The 23,334-nt window shown below is 47.6% G+C and overlaps 2 protein-coding genes across 2 annotated transcripts in view; one reads left to right on the forward strand and one right to left on the reverse strand.

Moving 5' to 3' along the window:
• uba7 (ubiquitin-like modifier activating enzyme 7) overlaps nucleotides 1-183 on the reverse strand; it is a 33,037-nt gene extending 32,854 nt beyond the window's left edge. Inside the window, exon 1 of the mRNA XM_084464316.1 lies at nucleotides 52-183. Coding sequence (XP_084320442.1) covers nucleotides 52-98 — 47 coding nt within the window. The 5' untranslated portion in view covers nucleotides 99-183. The remainder of the gene's footprint in view (nucleotides 1-51) is intronic.
• Nucleotides 184-1,336: 1,153 nt separating this feature from the next.
• On the forward strand, nucleotides 1,337-22,490 carry LOC311339268 (macrophage-stimulating protein receptor-like). The gene is made up of 21 exons (XM_084464647.1): nucleotides 1,337-1,473; nucleotides 2,347-3,712; nucleotides 6,602-6,778; nucleotides 9,533-9,649; nucleotides 10,529-10,699; nucleotides 12,807-12,970; nucleotides 13,191-13,326; nucleotides 13,807-13,943; nucleotides 14,530-14,709; nucleotides 14,838-14,937; nucleotides 15,735-15,965; nucleotides 16,318-16,464; nucleotides 16,623-16,785; nucleotides 16,899-16,988; nucleotides 17,114-17,323; nucleotides 17,468-17,548; nucleotides 18,053-18,234; nucleotides 18,377-18,486; nucleotides 18,712-18,877; nucleotides 19,475-19,611; nucleotides 21,308-22,490. Exons 2-21 carry the CDS (start codon nucleotides 2,441-2,443, stop codon nucleotides 21,534-21,536), a joined length of 4,200 nt encoding a protein of 1,399 aa, XP_084320773.1. The 5' UTR covers nucleotides 1,337-1,473; nucleotides 2,347-2,440; the 3' UTR covers nucleotides 21,537-22,490.
• Nucleotides 22,491-23,334: the final 844 nt, after the last annotated feature.

Genomic DNA, 23,334 nt, shown 5'->3' on the forward strand with positions numbered 1-23,334 from the left:
AAGGTGCATTAAATTGTTATATGTTAATAGGCTATGTTGGTTTATACTTACAGCTGCCGGGAGTAAAATCCCTCGTCAATTTCTCCAAGTTCCGACATCGTCAAACCCTTAAAACTAAACCTATTTCACCAGCGAAGCGCAGCAAGAATAACCTACGTTTCGATTAAATCTGACCGGTTTCTGTTGAACTATTTGAGCAAATTCAGTTTCACTTTCGATTATCTTTGTGTTGCAATGCCTTGCAATGCCTTCTATTGGTCGATAGGGGGAGCTATATTACAACTCTCTACTGTCATATTCCGTGTACGCAAAGCCTCAATGTTTTCTAACGCTTATTTACTCTTATTTTCTATGTATGTATTCGATTGTTAATTCATTGGGGGTTTGAGCATAACCATTCCGACTGGGAGGGACTAGATAGCCTTATGTTATTTTGCAAAATGGCTAGTCAATACATAATTTGATTGGCCAATACATAATACCAACAACTAACAAACAAATATAATTATACAAAGAAAAGTGGTTTTAGTTTCAGCTAATAGGCCTATAATGTAATAGTACTAACTCGTTTATTATACAATGTACACAATCACATTAGAAGAAGCCATTGGCGACATAGGATCTTCAGGGCATGCCTTCCTATGTCTCCAGGGCTTCTAGTTATTAGGGGCCTCTTTACGAGCACCACAATAACGCACCTCTGGACACTCATAAGGCCGAGCAACATCTGGCTGCGTTACTCTCCTCTCCAAACACGGGCTAGTGGGCCAGATAAGGATTTAGAGAGGGAGTCCTGAGCATCTTAGGAAGTTTATGTTAGTCCTTCCTGGGACAGCTGTGTGGGTCTGGACGCTGAAATGCTATCCTTTTTACATAATGGCAAATGTTTGTAGTGAAAAGTACAGAATTTAAAAAAACGTTGCTCAACGTTTGAGCAACGAGACTTGTAATTATTGTTTTACCAATGTGAAATTTAAAACGAATTTGTGACAAATTGGGACGAATGTGTGAATCATTTTCCAAATAAACACTTGCAGGGTAGATTTTGTTATGTTTGGAAGAAAAGTGGAAAATGGTGTGGGAAGAGCAGGGTTCGGGGGAGTGGGGGTGGGTGGTAGGATTTCTAAAAGAATGTCCCTCATACAAAAGCAATGCACTTTTGGCAGAAGTCCTGTTGCAGAAGACGTAGACCAGGCTGTTCCATTTGTTTTTCTCGAGATGGGGCTGATTGGAAAATCCTGCGCTTTTTGTGATGTAAACGGTGATATTGCTTAAATGCTGATGTTTCGCAATCCGTCCAGCATGACTTCCTCGTTGCGGGCGGGGCGGTTCGCTCCCAGGCCGTCAGGTGAGTTCACAGCTATCGACGGTGGGGCGGTGAAACTAGGGTGAGGGTAAACCAAATCACTTCGTAAATCAAATATCGGACCTTTTGGACGCAACACCGAGCGAGGCCAGTTTTTTTGTTAGAAGGTAAGTGAATTGAGTGTATAAACTTCAAGACTATCGATACAGATGAATGGTTTATACTCGCGTCCAGAGATACAGAACAATCTAACTGAACATAGTCACTACTACCTCTGAAGACATGCAGGTTTATAGGATGATAGATTAGGCTATTCGTAATAACAGCGCCAACCACCCTTTTTCTTTTTCAACGATCTCGAAGTTCACATTAAGGTGGTTTTCATGGTGACTTTTATTTGGTTAACCTTTTACGCAGTGCGTCCATGAACGGTACACTGTACACCGAACTGGTGCAAAAGTACATGTTGCATCACACAGGGTTATTTTTTCACATAATTGACCAGGCAAGCAAGAGGGGGAAAAACATTGTGAGTCAAAAAAAAAAATTACAAGACATAGTTGGTATCTTTTTACGGAACACAACCTGACACACTGAATAAATAGTTCCTGCCTTCCGATCTGTGGGACATTTCCACAGTCCTACATGGTCATGTCCTATCTTGTCAATTCCTCGACAGTAGTTTTTCTTTGCTTTGAACCCAAACACTACTACCTTGTATTTAATCTATAGGCCTAAGGCATACAAAACCATGTGTAACAAAGACTTTGCTTATTTGTCCTGTTTGTGCCACCGTTTTATTTATATATATATATATATATATAGAATTAAACAGCGTAGGCTTATCCACCTATTATATACAAGTTTACTTGAAATGCAATGTAAAAGACCATGGCGTGACTGTTAGTTATGACCCTGTTTAAAAATAACACCGTGCCGTCCGTGTTGACTCATACGTGAGCACCCAGTCTGTTAAATCTCAGCTGCAGCATCACTCTCTAACCCCTCCACACCCCTCCCCCTCCCTGTTCTCGCCACAGAGCTGCTCCCGCTGGTCCCGGGAATGTTCCGGGCGAGAACCGAGTCCTGTAGGTAGCACGCGGTCAGGTCGGAGCGCGGTGGGGAAGAGAGGAGATGGTCACGTGGGTCGCCTCCTTGCTGACAGCATGCGCGTTGATGCAGACGCACGCCGCCGCGCGGCCGCCGTTCGTCGCCTGTCCGACCGCCCCTCGCCGCCTGGTGGATTTTAACGTCAACTACACCCTGCCCCACTTCCAAACCGCCAGCCCCATCCAGAACGTCCAGGCCAACGCGTACCTGCGCGAGGTGTACGTCGCCTCCCGGAACGCCATCGAGGCGGTGAACAGCCGCCTGGAACGGATATGGGAGGTGCGCACCGGCCCCGTGGGCCCCGCCGACTGCCACACCTGCGGCCCCTGCGACGACGACGACGACGACGCCACGCCGCCGACGCCCGCCGCCGCCGCCGCCGCCCCTGCGGACACGGACAACAAGGTGCTCCTCCTGGACCCGGCGGGCTCCCTCCTGCCCTACCTGTACTACTGCGGGAGCACGCGGCGGGGCGCGTGCGCCTTCCTGGACATCAGCGAGCTGAACCCCGTGTCCCGCTGCCTGTTCAGGGCGCGGGACAACACGGCGGCCTACTGCCCCGACTGCGTGGCCAGCCCGCTGGGCACGCGCGTCAGCGTGGTGGAGCAGGGCCGCACCACCCTCTTCTTCGTGGCGGCGTCGGTGGACGAGGCGCTGGCGCGCCGCTGGCCCCGCCGGTCGCTGTCGGTGCTGCGGCCGCTGGCCACCGAGGACGGCTTCCACGCGGTGACGCGGGGCCTGACGGTGGCGCCGGGCCTGCGGGCGTCCTACCGCGTCGACTACGTCTACACCTTCGCCACCGAGGAGTACGTGTACTTCCTGTCGGTGCAGCGGGAGACCCCGGGGAGGAGCGGCTCCCCGCTGCAGACGCGGCTGGGCCGGCTGCCCGTGCTCATCCCCGAGGCCTGGATGTACCGGGAGGTGGTGCTGGAGTGCCGCTTCGACCCCAAGAGGAGGAGGAGGCGCAGCGGCGGCGGCGGCGGCGGCGGCGGCGGCGGCGGGGCGGAGCAGCACCGGGTGGTGTTCAACGGGCTGCAGGCGGCGCACTACGGGCCGGTGGGGCGGGAGCTGGCCTCCCAGCTGGGCCTGAGCCCCGAGAAGAAGCTCCTGTACGGGGCGTTCGCCGAGGTGGACGAGCGCGGCGCGCCCCAGCGGAACTCGGCCTTCTGCATCTTCGCCCTGGCCAAGGTGAACCAGGCCATCGACAGGGGCGTGGCCGCCTGCTGCTCCAAGGGGCCCGAGCAGCTCTCCCGCGGCCTGTGTCACTTCCAGCCCTGCGAGAGCTGCCCGCACGAGGTGAGTGGCTCTGGAACCATCCGTCCCCCCGCCCCCCCCCCACCCCCCCCCCCCCCGGGGGCCCCCCTCTCCTCTTCTCATCCGGGAGGTCAAAGGGTCAAAGGGGTCAAAGGATCGCACAGTGTCAGGGCCGGGATGTACAGGTGTCTTTCAAGGGCGTTTCCACGGTAACGCGGATCGTTCCTGACTCATAACAAACGATTCCAGTGTGTGGGCTGCCCCGGTCGTCCTGTTGACATGGCAGCCAGCGCTGTCTGCTTAGTCACCCTGACTATGGAATCCAATCGCTAGTCGTTGTCCCCCTCACAACAACACACACACTTTCACATCATCTGGGATATTTAGTGATTGTGTCTGGTGTTGGCTCCATTCCTCTCTTGTCAACACACTGAAGTACATCCACATCACAACAGCGCGTAGCGTGACTCACGGGACCAGGCTCAGACTTGACACGGTGATGAGAGTGGGAGCAGTTGTGAGGAGTGAAAGGTGTGTGTGGGAACAAGCACAAAGGGCGGAGGAGGAGGGGCTGAGGAGTCAGACGAGGAGATCACCAGAATGGGGTTTGTCGCCGTTCCTCCGATTGCCCGATATTTGCCCCCTCCCGGCGTTGTCTGATGACGTGATGTGCATGTCAGAAAGAATGTGCCACCAAAACGATACCAGGACAAAGGCACGAGGTCCCCTAAGTAGCTGATTGTTTGATTGGTTTATTTGGGCCATAAGCCTTTGTCCGACAGATATAATACCCTGGTACTTCCCTGTCTCAGCTTTCCTCTTACGTAAACCGGATATCAAGTCTGCCTTTGTTAATGATTACATTTAGTTTAGGATGATGTAGTAAACGCTCAGAACAGTGACTTGAAAACACTGTTCCATAGGGTTAGGGTTAGTTCTGTTTTATTGTTACGTGGTTATCACTGGAAGTAGTTCTCGGAAAAGGTGTGGCTTTTGGAGTTGCACTCCCACTCCAATGTTCCACTTCTTTAAGTGTGCAAAGAGCCAAGCACACACACGCCTACCAGGACAGTATGTCAACACACACGGCTAATAAATCCTGCTGATAAAAACAGCGGTGAGTGTGTGTGTGTGTGTGTGTGCGTGTGTCTGTGTGTGTGTGTCTTTGTGTGTGTGTGTGTGTGTGTGTCTGTGTGTGTGTGTGTGTGTCTTTGTGTGTGTGTGTGTGTGTGCATGTGTCGGTGTGTGTGTGTTGAGGAAGGGAGTTGCTTGGCTGCGCCTGGCTGTTTTTTTTTTGTTTTAATTCATTCCCCTGGAAACGGACCTGACAGAGAGGAAGGAAAGGCATGCTGGCAGTGATTTCCCGAACATGAAAGAAAAATCCAAGGCATTCGCTATTAAAATTCACAAGTGTCCACGGCTCTTTGAATGGCTTACCTGGTTAAACGGTGGCCATGTGGGGCCAATAAGTGTCTGAGTGTGGTTTGTGGCCAGAGGATCAAACAGACTTGTGGATTGCGGGCATTCAAACAGCCGCCAGGACTCTCAGGCCTGTCGGGGCAAGCTGACTAATTGGACAGCCCTGGAATGTTTACGATGAGGATTCACTTATCATCTGGACTTCAAACATCAGCCAACGTTTTCTGTGTTGACCCCTCGTGCCCGATACACAACAATGCCAAGAATCCCTGTTATGCAGTTCCTTAACTATTCCCTGTTCACAGGGGTGAGCCAACAGTGGCACGGTGCCAATGGCTGAACATCTGTTTTCCATTTGCAGGAGCAAGTTGTGCTCTGTGTGGCAGCGAGCCAGAGAGTGGCGGCATCTCGGGGCGAGGGTTCACTGCCGTTTAATGATCTCTGTCTCGTCTCTCAGCCTTTTGCAACAGACACCGTGTCCTCTAGAATCCTCAATATCCGCCCCGAATGAAGGAACGCAGACTCTCTCCGCTGGTCTATGCATCGCTTCCTGTCTGTGTGCGTTTGTGTTTGTGTGTATGTGGCTGTGTCCCAATTCAGGGGCTGCATCCTTCGAAGGACGCATTTGAAGACCGCTTACGTCACAGCGGCGCGTCAAGTGCTGTCCCATTTCGAAGGGTCCTTCGAATGCGGCCGAGATATGCAGCCTTCGTTTTCCCGGGTTTGAAGGACCCACCGGGTGGATCCTTCACAGCCCAACGTATCCCAACATTCATTGCGCGTTGGAGTTTTTTTTCAGAAATGGTGCGTAGAGAGCGGAAGTGGCAGCTGCAGCGAATACATATTTAATGACAAAACTATGTAAAAATTTTTTTTTTATATAAAAGTAAGGTTGGGACCATTTTAAATATGTAACTTTATTGTCAAAGTTCAATGACATTAACGCTAGACATATAACGTTACACTAATTAACGTTAAGCCAACGTCCTCTCTTCATCTTCACCCGGCGGTGAATCTTCTTCCACTCCAATAAAAGATAAAACATATCAAATAAAATTATGATTTCTGGCTCCGCTGTCCGGTTTGAACCGCAGCTGTCAGGGTTGCTAGGAGACAGGAGTGGTGCGTGGTCACGCAAGGTAAAGGACGTTAACGGCTGGTTACGCAATCCGGAAATGCTCCATAGGCTAGACCGTCCAATTCCACAACGCTCGTTCGGCCTTCGCGGTCTACGAAGGCCACACCTTCGAAGGACGCGTCCTTCGAAGGATGCAGCCCCTGAATTGGGACACGGCCTGTGTGTGTGTGTGTGTGTGTGCATTGCATTTGTGTGCATTTGAATGTTTATGTGTGTGTGTGTGTGTGTGTGTGTGTTTGTATGTGTCTCTGGACTTGCTTGTGTGTAGTGCAGAGAGAGTAAAAAAAAAAAAGAAGGAAGTCCACCGAAAAAGTCAAAACAAACACTCATTTGTCTTGGGTTTAAAACCAAACTCTGTTCCGTGTTCTCCACAGAGCACCAAAAACAACGACACGTGCCATAACAAGCCCACCCTGGTGTCCACGCCGTACTACAGACTGGACCTGTTCAACAGACAGATGCAGGACGTGCTCTTCACGACGGTCCTGGTCACCACCAAGGGCAACCACACCCTGGGTCACTTCGGCACCTCCGACGGGAGGATCCTGCAGGTATGACGAGGAGCCTGGAGAGCGTATGGGTAGGATATGTGATCTGCTGTGAAGTGAAGAGGTATGCAGCAAGGAAACGGCTCAGTGGACAACAACGCGGAAAGGAAAAACACATGACATGAAAAATGTTGGGTTAATAAGTAATAAGGCATAAATTGGAAGTGAATAAAAAGCAGCTCACAACCACGAAGTAGTAGTGTAGTTGCTGTATGCTGTATAGTTTAGTATCAGTGTTGGGGTAGTTACTCAAAAAAGTAATTAGTTACTTATTACTAGTTACTTCTACAAAACAGAAATGCACTTAAAGCCCATGTTGCAAGTTAACCTGAAGTTTCGATTAATGGGTACATAAAGCACTCAAAATAAGTATATTATTAATAAAATGTCTCCAAAATAGCTTTAAAGTCCAGTTTTTGTCGTTTTTGGTAGTAACGGGTGTTTTCTTCCGTAACTCGGCGATGACGTCACGTTGGGGAGACGTGGTGGAAGGTAGCCTCAGCCTAGTACTAGAACTAGGGCGTCTGGGATGAGGAAGAGTTGGCAAGAACCACAAATTACATGTATGATGGCCCACAACCGTATAATTTCGAACCTGTCAGACGTGAGAGGGCGAATGAGGAATTTCCAAGAACTGATGTCCATCAAAGCCGATTAAATGAATGGTCAGAGGAGAATGGGTGAAGAGTTGCTATCATTTAGCAATGATGAGCAGTGCATACAATAAACAACACTTTTTTTTACTGTCAGTGAATAACACAGAGTGAAAGTCAACGTTTTCTTTATATCTAGTGACAGTGATTATGTTGTTAGTTCAGATACGTACCGGTACATAGTAAGAACATCTAGAAATAGAAGGCATAATGCTAGCTATGGGCTAACTTGCCAGTCCCACCTGTGAAATCCCCCCCCAGATAATCCCTAATTAAATCTCCCCCCGACGTTGTAAACACATTTCCGATTAGTTATCCCACGTTTTGATGGTAGCCTACTAGCTCCAGTAACAACATCTTTGCCTAGTGTTTATTTCTAAGCTTTTACCCAGTGTGCAAAATACCCGTCAATATTCGTTTGGTCCCATCTCCGGATTGTTGCTTAATACCGATCTACATTCCTCAATATGCAGCAGTCTATAGCCTACATGATAACACACACGCACACACTTAACAATTTTCAGACACGCAATCAGTGAACTTGCGAAATGAGAGCCTGCAGTATGACCGATCGTGTGACATTATTTAACCATCTATCTACAGCAAATACGATCAGACAGATACATCATTGACACACAAAGCACATTCGTCCAGCCCGGCAGATGCTGACAGCCCACAACGAGCCAAACATCACCACGGCGGGTGTGCTCTCTCTCGCTCTTTCGCACGCACACAAAAATCACTCCAACTTCTCCAACTCCAACTCCAAGCTAGGCTGCTTCACTAAGACCACAACTAACCATGCAGTAGTGCGAAGCCGGGAAGGACACACTGCACAGTCGCACACACTCATCTTATGCACAACAATCAGTTCTACCATCAACATTCAGTCACTGCAAAGATTTAAATAGCCTCTTACCTTAAGTTAGAATGGACCCAAACTGTGTGAGTGATATGCTCTGGTTTAGCTTTCGCTTGCTATCCGTTTTTAGTATGACTTCTCAACATTACGTCCTTCTTCTGTTTGGCGCACATGGCTAATTTGCATACGCACACAGGACTGGCTGGCTCCGCTTGGCAAAAAATATAACATATTTATCTATATCCATCTATCAACGCATGTGTCTAGTTTTAATGTGATGTCTTTTGTGTATGTCCAGTCAGACTTGTTGTCTCCCATGTTCTGTGTGGTGTACTGTCCTGTGTGAACCGAATCACTAAAATGAATTCCTGACGATTTGTGTCATTTGGCAATAATAAATACTTGAATAGGCTATCTATCTATCTAGGCTATCTAGATATATATCTATGTATTTATGTATTTATCTGTATAATCTGCTGAACACTCTTACTCGTCTCTACTCTCAAGGGTCTCAATGGGGCTTCGGTCTGTCGTCTCCCCAACGTGACGTCATGCAATGCATTGTGGGGGGAATGAGAATCAATTGCAAACCGCTAAAATCGTACCTTCTTTTTTCGTATTAAATTCTGTTTTGTGATACCCAACAACATTAAATACAATGGATAACAGTTTAAATGTTTATTACCAACAAGCAAATTGCACAAAAAAAAACTTTATGTGATAGTCCAAAGGCTGAAGGAACCTGATCTATTTCGCAAGCTATGACATCCTAAGTGTGTCTTCCTCTGACCTTCTTGCAGGCAAGAGCAGCCTTCTCACGTTTAAAACTAATGCTGTCTATCCAGTGCACCGTCATTCCTAAGTACCTTTTTGTTTGGCGGACCAAATGTCCTCAGTGGTGGACACATGATCCAGGGACTCGAAAGTTATTTTGAGCTTCGATTCCATGTCGGAGTAATTCTTGTCCGGGAAATGGGAAAATGTTTTCCTGTCGGATGTTGGCTTACCCAAAAAAGTAATATCGTTACTGTATTCTGTTACTTTGTAACTCGTTACCCCCAACACTGTTTAGTATACAGCACGGTGAGTGGTAATAATATCTATGAATCCATTCAGTTTCTTTAACATTAGTTTCTTGATGTACAGCAGCACAATGTGCTAGTGCTGGTGTTGTGTATTGTGTTATGTGTCCCCCAGCAGTCTAGATCCTAGCCTCAGTTTGACACTTCCTGCTCCTTGTAGGTCATCCTGAAGCTGGACTCTGTGCTCTTTGCCAACTTCTCCCTGGGAGGAACCTCTGTATCGGGCGTATCGTCGGTGTACACCGAGGACTCACTTCTCTTTGTTGCCGGGAATAAGGTGCTTATCGAACATAATACAGGATGACGTCTCTCTCTCCCTCTCTCTCTCTCTCTCTCTCTCTCTCTCTCTCTCTCTCTCTCTCTCTCTCTCTCTCTCTCTCTCTCTCTCTCTCTCTCTCTCTCTTACTCCCACACGTCCACAGATATTTTTTTTGGCAAACATTTTAGACTATGTATGATTCTTCCACTGAATGTGCTTGGCCCTTTGCTTGGCCCTCTTACATTCATTTCTTGGTAATCACCCTCCCCCTTTCTCTTTCTCTCACCCCTTCTCTCTCTCGCTCTCTCTCACCCCTCCCGCACTATTTCTCTCTCTCTCCCTCTCGCTCTCTCTCTCTCTGTCTCTCTCTCTCTCTGTCTCTCTCTCTGCCGCTCTCTCTCTCTCTCTCTTTCTCTCTCACTCTTTCTCTCTCTCACCCCATCTCTCTCTCTCTCTCTCCCCCTCCCTCCCCCTCTCCCTCCCCCTCTCTCTCTCTCTCTCTCACCCCCCTCCCTCTTTCTCTCTCTCTCACCCCCTCTCCGCCTTCTCTCTCTCTCTCTCTCTCTCTCTCTCCCCCTCCCCCTCCCTCCCCCTCTCCCTCCCCCTCTCTCTCTCTCTCTCTCACCCCCTCCCTCTTTCTCTCTCTCTCACCCCCTCTCCGCCCTCTCTCTCTCTCTCTCTCTCTCTCTCTCTCTCTCTCTCTCTCTCTCCCCCTCCCCCTCCCCCTCCCCCTCTCTCTCTCTCTCTCACCCCCTCCCTCTTTCTCTCTCTCTCACCCCCTCTCCGCCCTCTCTCTCTCTCTCTCTCCCTCTCTCTCTCTCTCTCTCTCTCTCTCCCCCTCCCTCCCCCTCCCCCTCTCCCTCCCCCTCTCTCCCCCCTCTCCCCCCCTCTCTCTAGGTGTTCATCGTGTCCCCTGTGGGGCCCGGCTGTGCCCACTTTGTCACCTGCTCCTCCTGCCTGACCGCTCCACTCTTCATGGGCTGTGGCTGGTGTTCGGGGTCCTGCTCCAGGAAACATGAATGCCCCTCGCCGTGGCACCGGACGTCCTGCGCTCCTGTTATCACAGAGGTAGATCCGTCACAGTGTGTGTGTGTGTGTGTGTGTGTGTGTGTGTGTGTCTGGGTACGTGTTTGAGTGTGTTTGTATAGGCATACAGTTCCTGGGCCAACAGATACAGAACCGGTAGTTGGCAGGGATCCAGTAGATTACAGTGGACTGGATACTAAGGATTAACTAGCAATTACAAAATAATAAAGATATTGTATTAATATATAGTTTGGTGGTCTGGTTCCACTCGTGTCTCTCCCACCTGTAGGATTTAAAGTACCTGATTTAAAGTACCTGATCACAGTCAGACACAGCATACGAACATTTGACAACAGGGATAACTATACAATCACCACCGTGGGGTACATCCGATATCTCAACCCATTGTGTAGGCTACATACAATACAGTTCAGCACAGCTAACTTCGCAGAGATGGTTTCTGTGAGTTGAACGTTGTCTGTGACAGGCTTTATCATCCTACGTGAGACAGTAGCCTAGGCTATGAAAGGCTATCACGCCTAGGCTATCACGCTTTATTTAAACCGTAGGGGTGCCGCCTTGTTAAGCTCTTAATATCAATATGCCTTTAGGGCTACCTTTTCTAGCTATGGAATTAAATAATATAATATACATAGTATAGTTGAATTGATAATGTCATAAACAGGTGATGTCTTTCCCTCCTTGGCTGAGAGTAGGTGTAGAAGCCTTGGTAACTCACTCCCAGGTCCTTTTAGTCATACGTTTATAACTCAAGTTCGCTTTTATTGCAGTTGCGACGAGTAACCCTGAGAGGCTTGGTAAATACCGGCCTTGAGCTGACTCATCTGAACTGCAAGGGACTGCCTCACTCAAGTGCCCAGCCAAACACCCTTTAAATCACACAGACAAACACACACACATGGGCTGCATTCCCAATCACATACTTATTCTTTTTACATGTAGCGCGTACTGCAGCTCCCCTTACAAAGTACGTACTGCTGCACACAGTATGCATACAATAGGGACGTGCTACAGGAGATTTCACTGATAAGCACACCTTCAGTGACACATCAACTGTCATGGGCTCAGTCGATGTGACGTATCTTCTGCTGTTTAGAGGATTGTGGGGCAGGATAGACCAAAAGCATCCAACTTGCATACTGCGAAAGGCGACCAGATGTAGTACACAACATCCTGATATTTTTGCCATACTGCATTTTCCATACTATGTATTGGAACATACTAAATATTTTCCTGGCATACCAAATAGTATGGCAGTATGGGTATTAGAATGCTCTCACAAACTCTCTTTTCCTCCATTAATAAATCCCATGTGTGTAACTTCGAACCAGACCTCAGAAGGTGTTTGCTTGATAAAACTGATTTGCTTGATTAAAATCGGGTGAGTATTAGTTGTTATTCCTCTTGTGGTCATTAATCATAAAAATAGATAGAGTAGACTCAGTCATAACCTTCGGTTGGGGTTGCAATCAGCGGCAGTTTAGTTACTCACTCTAAAGTTGCACTCTACAAGTTTAGCAATGCTGGGAAGTGACACTCGGAGTTGATTTAACCACCCAAGAAGTCACTCACAATTATCGCCCACCATTCCCTGTTATTTAGCCTAACCCTTATTTAAAACAAGACACATTTGTGTGTGGATCAGAAATGTGTTTGTGAAACTTATTTTTGTTTATGGATTTATTTTACATTTATACATACCGATATCCATTTGTGTGTATTGAAATGTATTTGTGAGAAGAGAGTAATTTATATATAAATCACAAAATACATTTGTGAATCCTTCTCTGTGCATTCATTATTAATGAGACTGTTCTGACCCCCTATGAACCAGACCTCAGAAGGTGTTTGCTTGATAAAACTGATTTGCTTGATTAAAATCTGGTGCGTATTAGTTGTTATTCCTCTTGTGGTCATTAATCATAAAAAGAGATAGCATATGTATTTCTTAGTCGAAGACTCAGTCATAACCTTTGGTTGGGGTTGCAGTCAGCGGCAGTTTAGTCACTCACTCTAAAGTTGCACGCTACAAGTTTAGCAATGCTAGGGAAGTGACACTCGGAGTTGATTTAACAACCCAAGAAGTCACTCACAATTATCGTCCACCATTCCCTGTTACTTTGCACAGTTTTTTCCCAAGACGGCACCAACTGGGGCTGAGTCAGAGCTGACGTTGTGTGGCTGGGATTTTCGGTCCCCAAAAGGACCATCTGCCATCACTGACAAAACCCACACAGTCCGAGTTGGCTCGGAGAACCTGTGCAGCGTACAGGCCAACAGCGACAGCACAAAGTAAGCCCAATCAAAATTGATATGCAAAAAAATGTACTTTACTGTATTACTTTACTGCATTTACTGTATTCGTAGTAAAAACCTACGCTACACAGAAGCAGTTTGCCTTTTTGATTGATTTTATGTACTCACGTGATTCTTGCCATTTCTGTGTTGTATCTTCATGGTGGAATGCACTTGCTCACTCGGTCTCTGCTGTACGTTGTGTTCGGTAACCCAGGTTGGTGTGCAAGGTCCGCCACCAGAAAGACACTCCGACCAAGGCTCTCAACGTCACCTTGGTAGTTCAAGATGCAACGGTGGGGGGTTGCTATTCCATCGAAGGCCAAGCACAGGCATCGGGATTCTCCTTTGTGGTAAGGACACCTCTTGACAGCAATATATTTGACTGAACCCCAGAGCTGATTCTCTGTACATTGTTCAGAGTCCATACATTTCCAATACACTATTGGGGAAGAGGACATTTCTGCAAGCATGCATGACAACTAAAGGAATCTACGCAAAAAGAAGTCAAGAGATTGGCATGGCCTCAGTACCAGACTTTGTGGCTACAGTGGCAATGTGAATGCTGATTATCATAATACAATTGGAGATTGGAGGGTGGAGGGGCGCAATCTCTAGTTGATAGGAGAATTTATACAAAAGCCTTTTAAGTGAACTATTAGGAAAGTCAAGAACACTGTATCGATATTATTAGGACCCATTTTGTTAGTGACGGATGGTCTCAGATACACACGGTAGCCAGTTAGATACTAGGTAGAGACATCATTAAGGTAATGCCCGAGGCCATGTGAAGTCACTCACTGTACAATGCTCTCGTACTTCACTCTAACCAGGTCCCCAGTCTAACGGAGGTCAGGCCCGCCTACGGCCCTAAGATCGGAGGAACAATGATCACCCTGACCGGGAGCCATCTCAACTCAGGGATCCGAAGAAGCGTAGACTTTGGTGGAATCGACTGCCCCATTCAAAGGTAATCATGGACTCCCTTGGTCATGGTCTGTGTGTCTCGGCACGGTGGTAGGATGGCTACCTAATGCTTTCACCAAAATGTTTCTAATGAAACATTTTTCTACAAGATATTTGGTGGGTACTAGCATAGAAAGGTCTGGAAACCCCCTAGTCTCACGATACCAGATGATTGGGATCTCACCACCTACCAAAAAATGAAATTTTTGGTAGGTGGATAATGTAATGTTGCATGGGAAATGGATGTCCCATGCAACATTACATTATTTGATTCTCTTTTATCGAATGTATTTTGCGGCAAATGCGACAAACATCAACAAACCTTTTGAGGAGTTTTCTTGGACGAGTCATCTTATAATGCACGTGTTGCTGGTAAGACCGTGTTTACAAGCACACACTACTTCTGAATGTCACCACGTTGTCAGGCGCGTCGCTTTACATCAGTTCAACCTAGTTTTAGCAACGAAACCTGGGAGATTGTCCTCCAGTTTCTGGTGGAGCACAGCGTTTGGAGATGGACTTGTGAGTCTAGGAATACTCCTGTAGGGTATGGGTGTTGTGACTTCAAATCTGTCTTCTCGGTCCCCCAGTGTGACCGTAGGGAGCGGGAGCGTGTCTTCGGTGGTGTGCGTCTCCAAGGCGTCCTCAGCGGTGGGAGCCGTTCCGGTCCGGTTCTTCATCGACAGTTTCCTCGTGTCCTCCCAGAAGATGTTTTCCTACCGGCACAACCCCGTTATAACCGCCGTGCATCCCCAATGCAGCTACAGAAGGTAAAGCTTGGACCCGCAGTCTGAAAGTGAAAGTTGTTTTGAAGTTGAAGGCGTAAAAAGTGATCTGAATGTCATTGGAGGTTTGCGGAAGGAAACCACTGATTGTGTTGGTTTTGGTTCCTCCACAGCGGCTCCCTGCTGATGGTCGTAGGCCAGAACTTTGACTCTGTGCAGAACAAGGTGGTCCAGTACAAAGCCAAAAACCAACCGGAGGAACTGTACCGACAGGTCACTCACTAATATATATATATATATATTTCCATCCCCGGCCTTTAAAGACACCATTTCACACCTTCTCACAGATTCCTGCAACTGCTTCCCCTCCATCTAACCATCTAACCTTCCTCTCAGTCTCCTGTCTCATCTGTACCCACATACCCGCTGATATTGGCTCAGGCCTATGATTTTCATGATATTGTAATCAATCCTTTTTATTAACCATTTTTTAAATGTTTTTTATGTTTGTTTGTTTTATATTTTTTATGTTTTTATGTTTTCACAATTGTTATTTTGCTATAAGTTTATTTTTGCTATTCTGCCTTGTTTATGTCATTCTGTTCTTCGCTCGTGCTTTGTATGTCTGAGTAGCTGTATGTTAACCCTGCAGGTCCCTGTTGCTGCCTTGCCCCTTTCCCTTCCTCCCCAAGAATCTTGTGCTTTTTGTCAGGCCCTCACTGTAAATAAGAACTTGTTCTTAATGATCTGCCTGGTTAAATAAAGGTTTAATAATAATAATAATAATATATAATACAGAGGAAAGGATCAACGGTCAAACATGTCTTTGTAGTAGGTTTTAAGTTTAAGAAAGGTATACAGAAAGGTATATATCTTTTTTGTATTTTTTGCATTCTATATATCATAGTTTAGCTTTTTGTGGCACCAAACCAACTGATGTGGATATTGTTCCATCAGAATCCAAATTGGGATCAGCTGCCAAGAAGGCAATTCCCCATAGGGAGTAGAGAATTTGTCTTAGGATTTAGCCCGGAGAAATGACTAAAAACAGGGTTCTTCTGACGATCCAGGTGTGTGAGGGTAAAGTGAACGCCACGCACATGGAGTGCCGGGCGCCCGCCCTGCCGGGAGACCACTCGGAGGAGAAGACGGAGATCGGGCAGATTTCCTTCAACATGGACGGAGCCCGGCAACTTTGGAACAAGCGGTTCGACTACCACCCGGACGCCACCCCCATTCCCTTTGAGAACGAGGAGCGCGTCCTGTACCTGAGCCAGGGAGAAGACGAAGTCTCAATGCACGTATGTTCACTGCTTTATGTTCCATACTATGCCCACTATTCACCACTATGATTCACCACTATGAGCACGTCACAGGACATGCCCCTCCCACACGACTCACTGAACAATTAATAACTTTGTTAACAATTTACGAGCGGACAATGTTTTCCAACAGTGAATTAATGTTGTTAAGGAGCAGGTAGGGGTTAGGGCGTCTTGCTCAAAGATGCCTACAGGTAGTGTGAGGTTATTATGGATCGAACCCAGGACATATCTCGTGGGAGTCAAAGCATCCACTACATTATCCAACCTAGACAGGGCCGCTACACTAAAATAAAGGCTTTTAACATGAGACCTATTTTGTCTTTAATAGCACATCAATCTGAACACAGTGGATCTGTGTATGAAGATCACCATGACCATCGGAGGCGTGGACTGCAACGTCCGGGTCTTGACCAATGAGCTCACTTGCAGAATCCCAAAAGGCCTGGTCATACCCGCTGAAGGATCACCTGTCCAGGTGATAAAAAAAAAATAAACATCCACCTCGATTGAGTTTGTCGTCCACGTGATCTAAGTAGTTGGCACACCTGTGGAACACCTGTGGAGCCCGAGATTGACGCCGTAGTGATTTGGCATCGCATGGACTATGGTTTTCTTCTTTTTCGCTGTGTCCAGGTGTGCGTGAACGGGAACGTGACGGATATCGGCAAAGTGGTCTTTATGGACAACCACAGCCGCACCATCATCGCAGGCATCGTCATGGGCATCCTGGCTGCCGTGGTCCTGGGGGCTGGCCTGGCTTTGTTCGGGATGACCCGTTTGAGGAAGACGAAACAAGGTGAGGAGCCGCTCCGCTGGTGTTGCCTTGGTTAGTTGAACAATAACGGCACGTTATGAATTGTGTGGCTGCATTCATTCAGTTTATCTTTCTATATTCTGTCACTCCTCTAGACAAGCTAGAGTTCCGTCTGTCGCGGATGTCTTCCCGCAGTCCCATGGGCAACAACGGGGAAACCTCGCCTACCGGGGACTACCGCAGGAGTACGTTCGCGCCAAAAGATTCATGAATGTTTATTCGCTCGCTCTCTCACCATCTATTTTACCACTGAAATATGTTCCATGAGGTACTATACCGTCATTTTCTCATTTGTCCCGACGTCTATCAGATCTGTCCAGCCAGACATCGGGTCAAGGGGGGATGTTCTTCCAGGGTCCCTGGTACGCCACCGGCTTCGACCCGTCTGCGTCCCTCTCCTTAATACAGCAGCCAGGCCTGTCTATGGGCAGCCTTCGCTCTGACCTCCTGGAAGAGGTCAAGGACGTGCTGATCCCTGCAGAGATGCTGCGAGTGGAGGAAAGCCAGGTCATCGGCAAAGGTGAGATCCTCTCAGGAAACGGCTGATTGATTTGAGAGTTGGATTCCCGACTTGAAGTGATTTTTATTGCCTCTTTCTTCCACTCTTTCTACACTTTTTCTTTGAAGCTATCCGCGATAACCTTGAACCCTCGTTTTGATGCAGGTCACTTTGGCACAGTATACCATGGCCATCTGATGGACCACAAGGACCAAGAGATTCACTGTGCCGTCAAATCCCTGAACAGTACGTGTCTTTAGCCTATTTTGTCTCTACTTTGTCCAGCCAATCACAACGCTAACCTATGCCCCTCCTGCCCTGCTTTGTCCACACTATGCAAAACACTGTGTTGTGTGTTGTGTTAACAGAGTATGCACAGTGTGCGTTGTTGTGCAATGTGTTGACAGCGAACGTACAGTGTGTTTGTGTGTTGTGTGTGTACGTACAATGTGTGATGATGTACTATGTGTTGTGTGAACAGAGTACGTACAGTGTGTGTTGATGTGTTGTGTGTACAGAGTATGTACAGTGTGTGTGTTGATGTGTTGTGTGTACAGAGTACGTACAGTGTGTGTTGATGTGTTGTGTGAACAGAGTATGTACAGTGTGTGTGTTGATGTGTTGTGTGAACAGAGTACGTACAGTGTGTGTGTTGATGTGTTGTGTGAACAGAGTACATGCAGTGTGTGTGTGTGTGTGTTGATGTGAGAAGCACAGCGTGTGTTGACGTAGCGCACGTTGTGTTCACAGGGATCAGTGACGTGGCGGAGGTGGACCTGTTCCTCAGGGAGGGCATCATCATGAAGGGCTTCCACCACACCAACATCCTCTCCCTGCTGGGCATCATGCTGCCCAAGGACGGGCTCCCCCTGGTGGTGCTGCCCTACATGAAGCACGGAGACTTGAGACACTTCGTCCGGTCTGAGAAGAGGGTGAGTCATCCTCAGATAAAGAGAATGACCCCGGTTGAGCAATATGAGCTGAAATAGAGCTGACCCGATGTCTCATGTGAGTGATAGAAACAGTTTAGAGAGGAAACGTTAACGGTTGCATTCCCCTGTTCTTTTGTCGCAGAACCCGACGGTGAAGGACCTGGTTGGGTTTGGCCTGCAGGTCGCCAAGGGAATGGAGTACTTGTCACAAAAGAAGTTTGTCCACAGGGACCTGGCTGCACGGAACTGCATGTAAGTGTGAATATTAATAACTGTCGTTGGTATGGAACATAGTAGCGCCTCTCCTGCGTGCAGCCCGTGCCGGTAATTTAACGGGACGCGTGCATGGAAGGCGATATTGAAAATCCTTCGCTACAGGAACAGGGTTCTGGCAAACCTGTTCCTATACACGACCATCCATTTGTATATTATCTTTAAAAAATTTTTTTTTTATTCCAACAACCAATGTCTTTTCAGGCTGGATGAAAACTTCACAGTAAAAGTGGCAGACTTTGGCATGGCCAGGGATATATTTGACAAGGAATACTACAGTATACAAGACCATAAGAAGGCCAAGCTGCCAGTCAAATGGATGGCCATCGAGAGCTTACAAACACAAAAGTTCACCACCAAGTCAGATGTGGTGAGTGTGCTTGCTGTCGTTGCCCTTTCCTAGTCTCGTGAGACTCTCCTGATCTGGTGAGTTCCCATTCTGGTTCCCTCATCAATTCAGTGTGGCTCTGAGCCGGTGAAAAGCTTCTTCCTAAAATAACAACATGATAGGATCAATAAGTCCTCGGTGCAGGAGGGTAGAGAGTTCCCGCTCATGAAGAGCTCCGCATTCCTTGGCCAGAACCCAAGGAAAGTGGAGCAATATACGGCACACTCAAATCTGTTTTAATCTGAAATAGATGAATAGAATGAGGGGTGTTAAAAGATGAACAGAAACGTGCTCTTTTTTGCTTTACTTCCAACCGAATTTCGGCAAGAGTGCAGAGCGTCACTTATTTGGTTAACCTGACTGGCTGGAGTCTTTTGAACAACATAAGTTTGCGCCCATATTTGGAAATCATTTTCTGCTACGGCCACGGCTGACGCTCAGTGCGAAACGGAGACTTGAATATCTGGATGGTCTCACGAGGCAAGCTTTTCCCCCCCCCCCCCATCGCTTGTAAATATATGTTTATCTTTTTCAATACAAGTTAATGTCTGGTCAACATGTCCCCTGTGGCTGTTTCAGTGGTCCTTTGGCGTGCTGCTGTGGGAGCTGCTGACCAGGGGAGCCACGCCCTACCCGGACGTGGACCCCTATGACATCACGCACTACTTGCTGAAGGGCCGGCGGCTGGCCCAGCCCCAGTTCTGTCCAGACGCCCTGTAAGACGCCCGCTTTAAGGCCCTCTTGGCACAGGACTACGACGGCTCCTCTGAGAGACCTGAGGGAATATGCTGCACAAACATGCAGAATATACACATGAGCATAGGGTTTACTTTATTTGCCAATCCATTGTAGTGGAAAGAATATATGTACACATATAGCATTGTTTAGGATGTATTCGCTCCCAATGCCTGGAATGATTGAAGAAGTGGGTCAGTGTCTGGCGATAATAACAGGAATGAGCCGAAATAACACGGAAAAAAAAGCATTCGGAAAATGTTGCTTTTCATGTTGGTCCTGAGTAGTCCAAGTATGCAAAGTCATAAGCTCCCAAAGATCTTTGGAAAAATACTTCATATTCCACAGAGAGATTGAAGCACTGACCTTTTTCCTTCTTGCATTCCAAGCTGTGGGAGAAAATTACAATTTGTCTTGTATGATGTATTCCTTTTAATATCTCAGTGAGACTGTTCTCTTATTCATTTCCCGTATGGATCATGATATCGCTATCTCCCTTAAAGCAGCTGTTGATAAGATTTAAGAGCTATAATTGCAGGGTGATTTATTGGAAATACCATAGCTATCTGTAAGCCATAAGAGAAAGTGAAATGCTCTGTGAGAATATCTGTTTCTATCTGGTGCCTGCCTCTATACAAGACCATTCAGATTTAGAGCTCCAAGCTCATTTCTGACCAATTAGGGTGAATCATTAACTGTGATTCACCCTAATCACCCTAATCAGCCTGTAAATCACTGGTGGGTGAATAATGCAACACTTCAATGGCGGAGAGACTTAAGGGCTGATTATGGTTCCATGCAACGCAGGGGGGTTTACGGACCCATTACTTCCTTGCGTCCACCGCGAGGGCCTGACGTGCGCCTCCCGAAAATTGTAACCTTGTGTCGAGGCGACGCAGCAGCAAGGGCTGTGATCGGTCCGCTCCCTAAAACCCAACGCAGAACCCAAACAGGTTTGCGACTGCGTCGAAGCGATTGCGTGATCATTGCGTTGCGTCGACGTCCAACCATAACTAAGCCTTTAATGCCGCTTTTCCACCGCCAGTACCAGCTCGACTCGACTCGCCTCGACTCGACTCGACTCGGTTCCAGGCGCATTTACATCTAAAAAAGTACCTCTTCAATGTGGGCGGGTCGTAGAAAAGAACCTCTCCAACATGGGCGGGTCGTCATTAGGTTTTAATCACGGGAGACGCGATTCCCGGGAAATCTGAATCTGATCAAGACTATTTCCTGATTCCCGGGAAAGTGCGACACACACGGCGAAACGCTGATCAGTGTCCCCCTCGGGAGCGGGTTCGTAGACTCCAACCACGCCGGACACAACTTAACTTTGAGTGATTATTCCCATTTACAGCCGCTGGCCAATCAGTGGCCAGCAGCCTGTTTACGTCACACAAAAGTACCTACTCCGCTCGCTTGGAACCTCGACGGAGGTAGTACTAAAAAAAAGTACCCGGTACTAGGTACCGGGTACTTTTTTTGCCAATGGAAACGCAAAAAAGGCGTGGCGAGTCGAGTCGAGCTGGTACTGGCGGTGGAAAAGCGGCATAAGAGAGGGAGCCGCTCGCTCTTTACAACTCTTGAACCCTCACCTACTGCGGGTTTAATGTCTTCACTTAACAGTAACCCTAACCCTAATATCCGTCCATTCATTCATCCATTCCTTCACGGAAGGTTCTCCATCATGATGGCGTGCTGGGAGCCCGAGCCCGAGTCCAGACCCCCCTTCCCGGCGCTGGTGCAGATCGTGCAGGAGATCACCGAGTGCCTGGAGGGTGAGCACTACATCAGCCTGAAGGTGACCTACGTCAACCTGGACCAGCCCAAGCCGTACCCCGCCCGGGCCGCCTCGGCGGACGAGGCCGAGGAGTCGGACTCCGGGTCCGACCGGGATTTGTTTTAAACCGAGGGGGGGGCCCCCGCTCTGAGGGCCCGCCCCCCCTTCACAGGACTGAAGACAGACGGACAGAAGGGAACGGACAGAGCTGTGACTGGAGAGCTGCGTCGACAGCCAGGGTCCGCCCCGTCATGTCTCCGCTCCGCTCCCGATTCGTGTCACAATTGCAGCTCAATTGTAAATACTATTTTTTTGTACGTTTTTATATTGGTCTTTTTTGCAGTGAAATGATTTAATATAATTCAGGGTTGCTTGAAATTATACTTGATATTCTGTGCGTGTGTGTGTGTGTGTGTGTGTGTGTGTGTGTGTGTGCGTGCGTGCGTGCGTGTGCGTGTGCGTGTGCGTGTGTGTGTGTGTGTGCGTGTGTGTGTGTGTGTGACAAGTTGTTCAGTCTACGCATTAGTCAGTGCCACAGACTGTTACGCACAGGCACACTACTAAGACTTTTTAGCTCACTTCATTCTGACCCAATCCAAAGGAAATTGGATGTGTGGTTTAAACCATACCAATACCATACCAACCAGACCAAGAGAGAAGATGGAGACGAATCAACAGCGTTAACATTTTATTTTTCTACCGTGTAAATATTTTGTGTATAGAGATTGAAATCCCATGACTGTCCCCTTGTCGCCACTAGAGGGCAGTCTAGACACTGGTTTGATTAGGAACGATTGCAGCAACCATAGTGCGCTGCACCAGTTCCAACGACCACACATACATCTTTCACAACAGCATCGGAAATCAATTCCTCAAATCAGATTCGGGAGCTGTCACACCCGGTGAGCCACCACATCCAAATCTTCATCCATGTCATAAAATCAATAGCATACAAATAACAGGATGTGATTCATAGTTTGCCTGTAATGCCCTGGTAGTTAAATGTTGATTATAATGAATAAAATGCACGTCTTCTGCAGATAACATGGGTTGCTGCAGAAAGGGGTTTGGCTGAACATGGCAATGTCTAACTGGTTCCAGTTTTTCACAGCACCATTAATGCAGTCATGCATTAGGTGTGATGAACACACTAATAGCTGAAGACATTTCCATGTCTCGTCCCCTCACGCCCTGTGGTGCTACTATCTCCGTGCACCGGGGTGCACTTGACGGAACAATTGTGATTGCACATGTGCTCTCAGGAGCATAACGACGAGATGAGGCGTTTGCATTTGTTTGTTTAGCTGAGCCGAAGGAAGTCTGTGTTTAGTGGATGTTTGCGGAGAAGTTGATTAAAAGATACTTCCAAAAAGTGACTCCCTCACCTCGAAACGTCCTTGCTCATAAGTCACTGTACTGGCATGTTGTGTGGAGAGAAGATCTGCTGGCTTGCAGCGCAGGGGAAACCATACTAGTTACTAGTGGGCAGCGTGTATGGTTGGGAGGTTTATCTAACGGTTCACACGCTGCAGGAAGGAAGGAAGGAAAGGATAGAGGGAAATAAAACTACAGTGGGGACCTGGAGTGGGAACCTGGAGACTGGGACTCTGCACGGAGCTTTCGTCACACTGATTCATTCTACAGTAGCTTTGGGGTTTAACATGATGAGCTGGTTGTGATCAAGCTTTGCAGGGATGGTAAAAAAAAAGTCAAAGCAGTAAACTATTCCGTTCACCTTTATTGCCCCCATCACCTCTCTTTCAGCGACGGCATAGAGAAACAAACGTGAACGTTAGAATGAATACAAAACTCAATAGAGGTGAAATTATGTAGTGAGAAGAACATCACTAGAAACCTGCTTGCAACTAATTATTCTGCCGGATTAATTTGTCAGAGAAAGTTGTTCTTAACCATGTGTGTATAT

Source organism: Micromesistius poutassou, assembly GCF_964030765.1.
Source record: "Micromesistius poutassou genome assembly, chromosome: 2".
Lineage (NCBI taxonomy): Eukaryota > Metazoa > Chordata > Actinopteri > Gadiformes > Gadidae > Micromesistius > Micromesistius poutassou.

What these genes read in the sequence shown, in the direction of transcription:
- LOC311339268 (XM_084464647.1), top strand. Translation starts at nt 2,441, where the DNA reads ATGGTCACGTGGGTCGCCTCCTTGCTGACAGCATGCGCGTTGATGCAG. An exon ending in TGCCGTCAAATCCCTGAACA is followed by an intron (nt 17,549 to 18,052) that starts GTACGTGTCTTT and finishes TTGTGTTCACAG; the next exon opens with GGATCAGTGACGTGGCGGAG. An exon ending in TCACCACCAAGTCAGATGTG is followed by an intron (nt 18,878 to 19,474) that starts GTGAGTGTGCTT and finishes TGGCTGTTTCAG; the next exon opens with TGGTCCTTTGGCGTGCTGCT.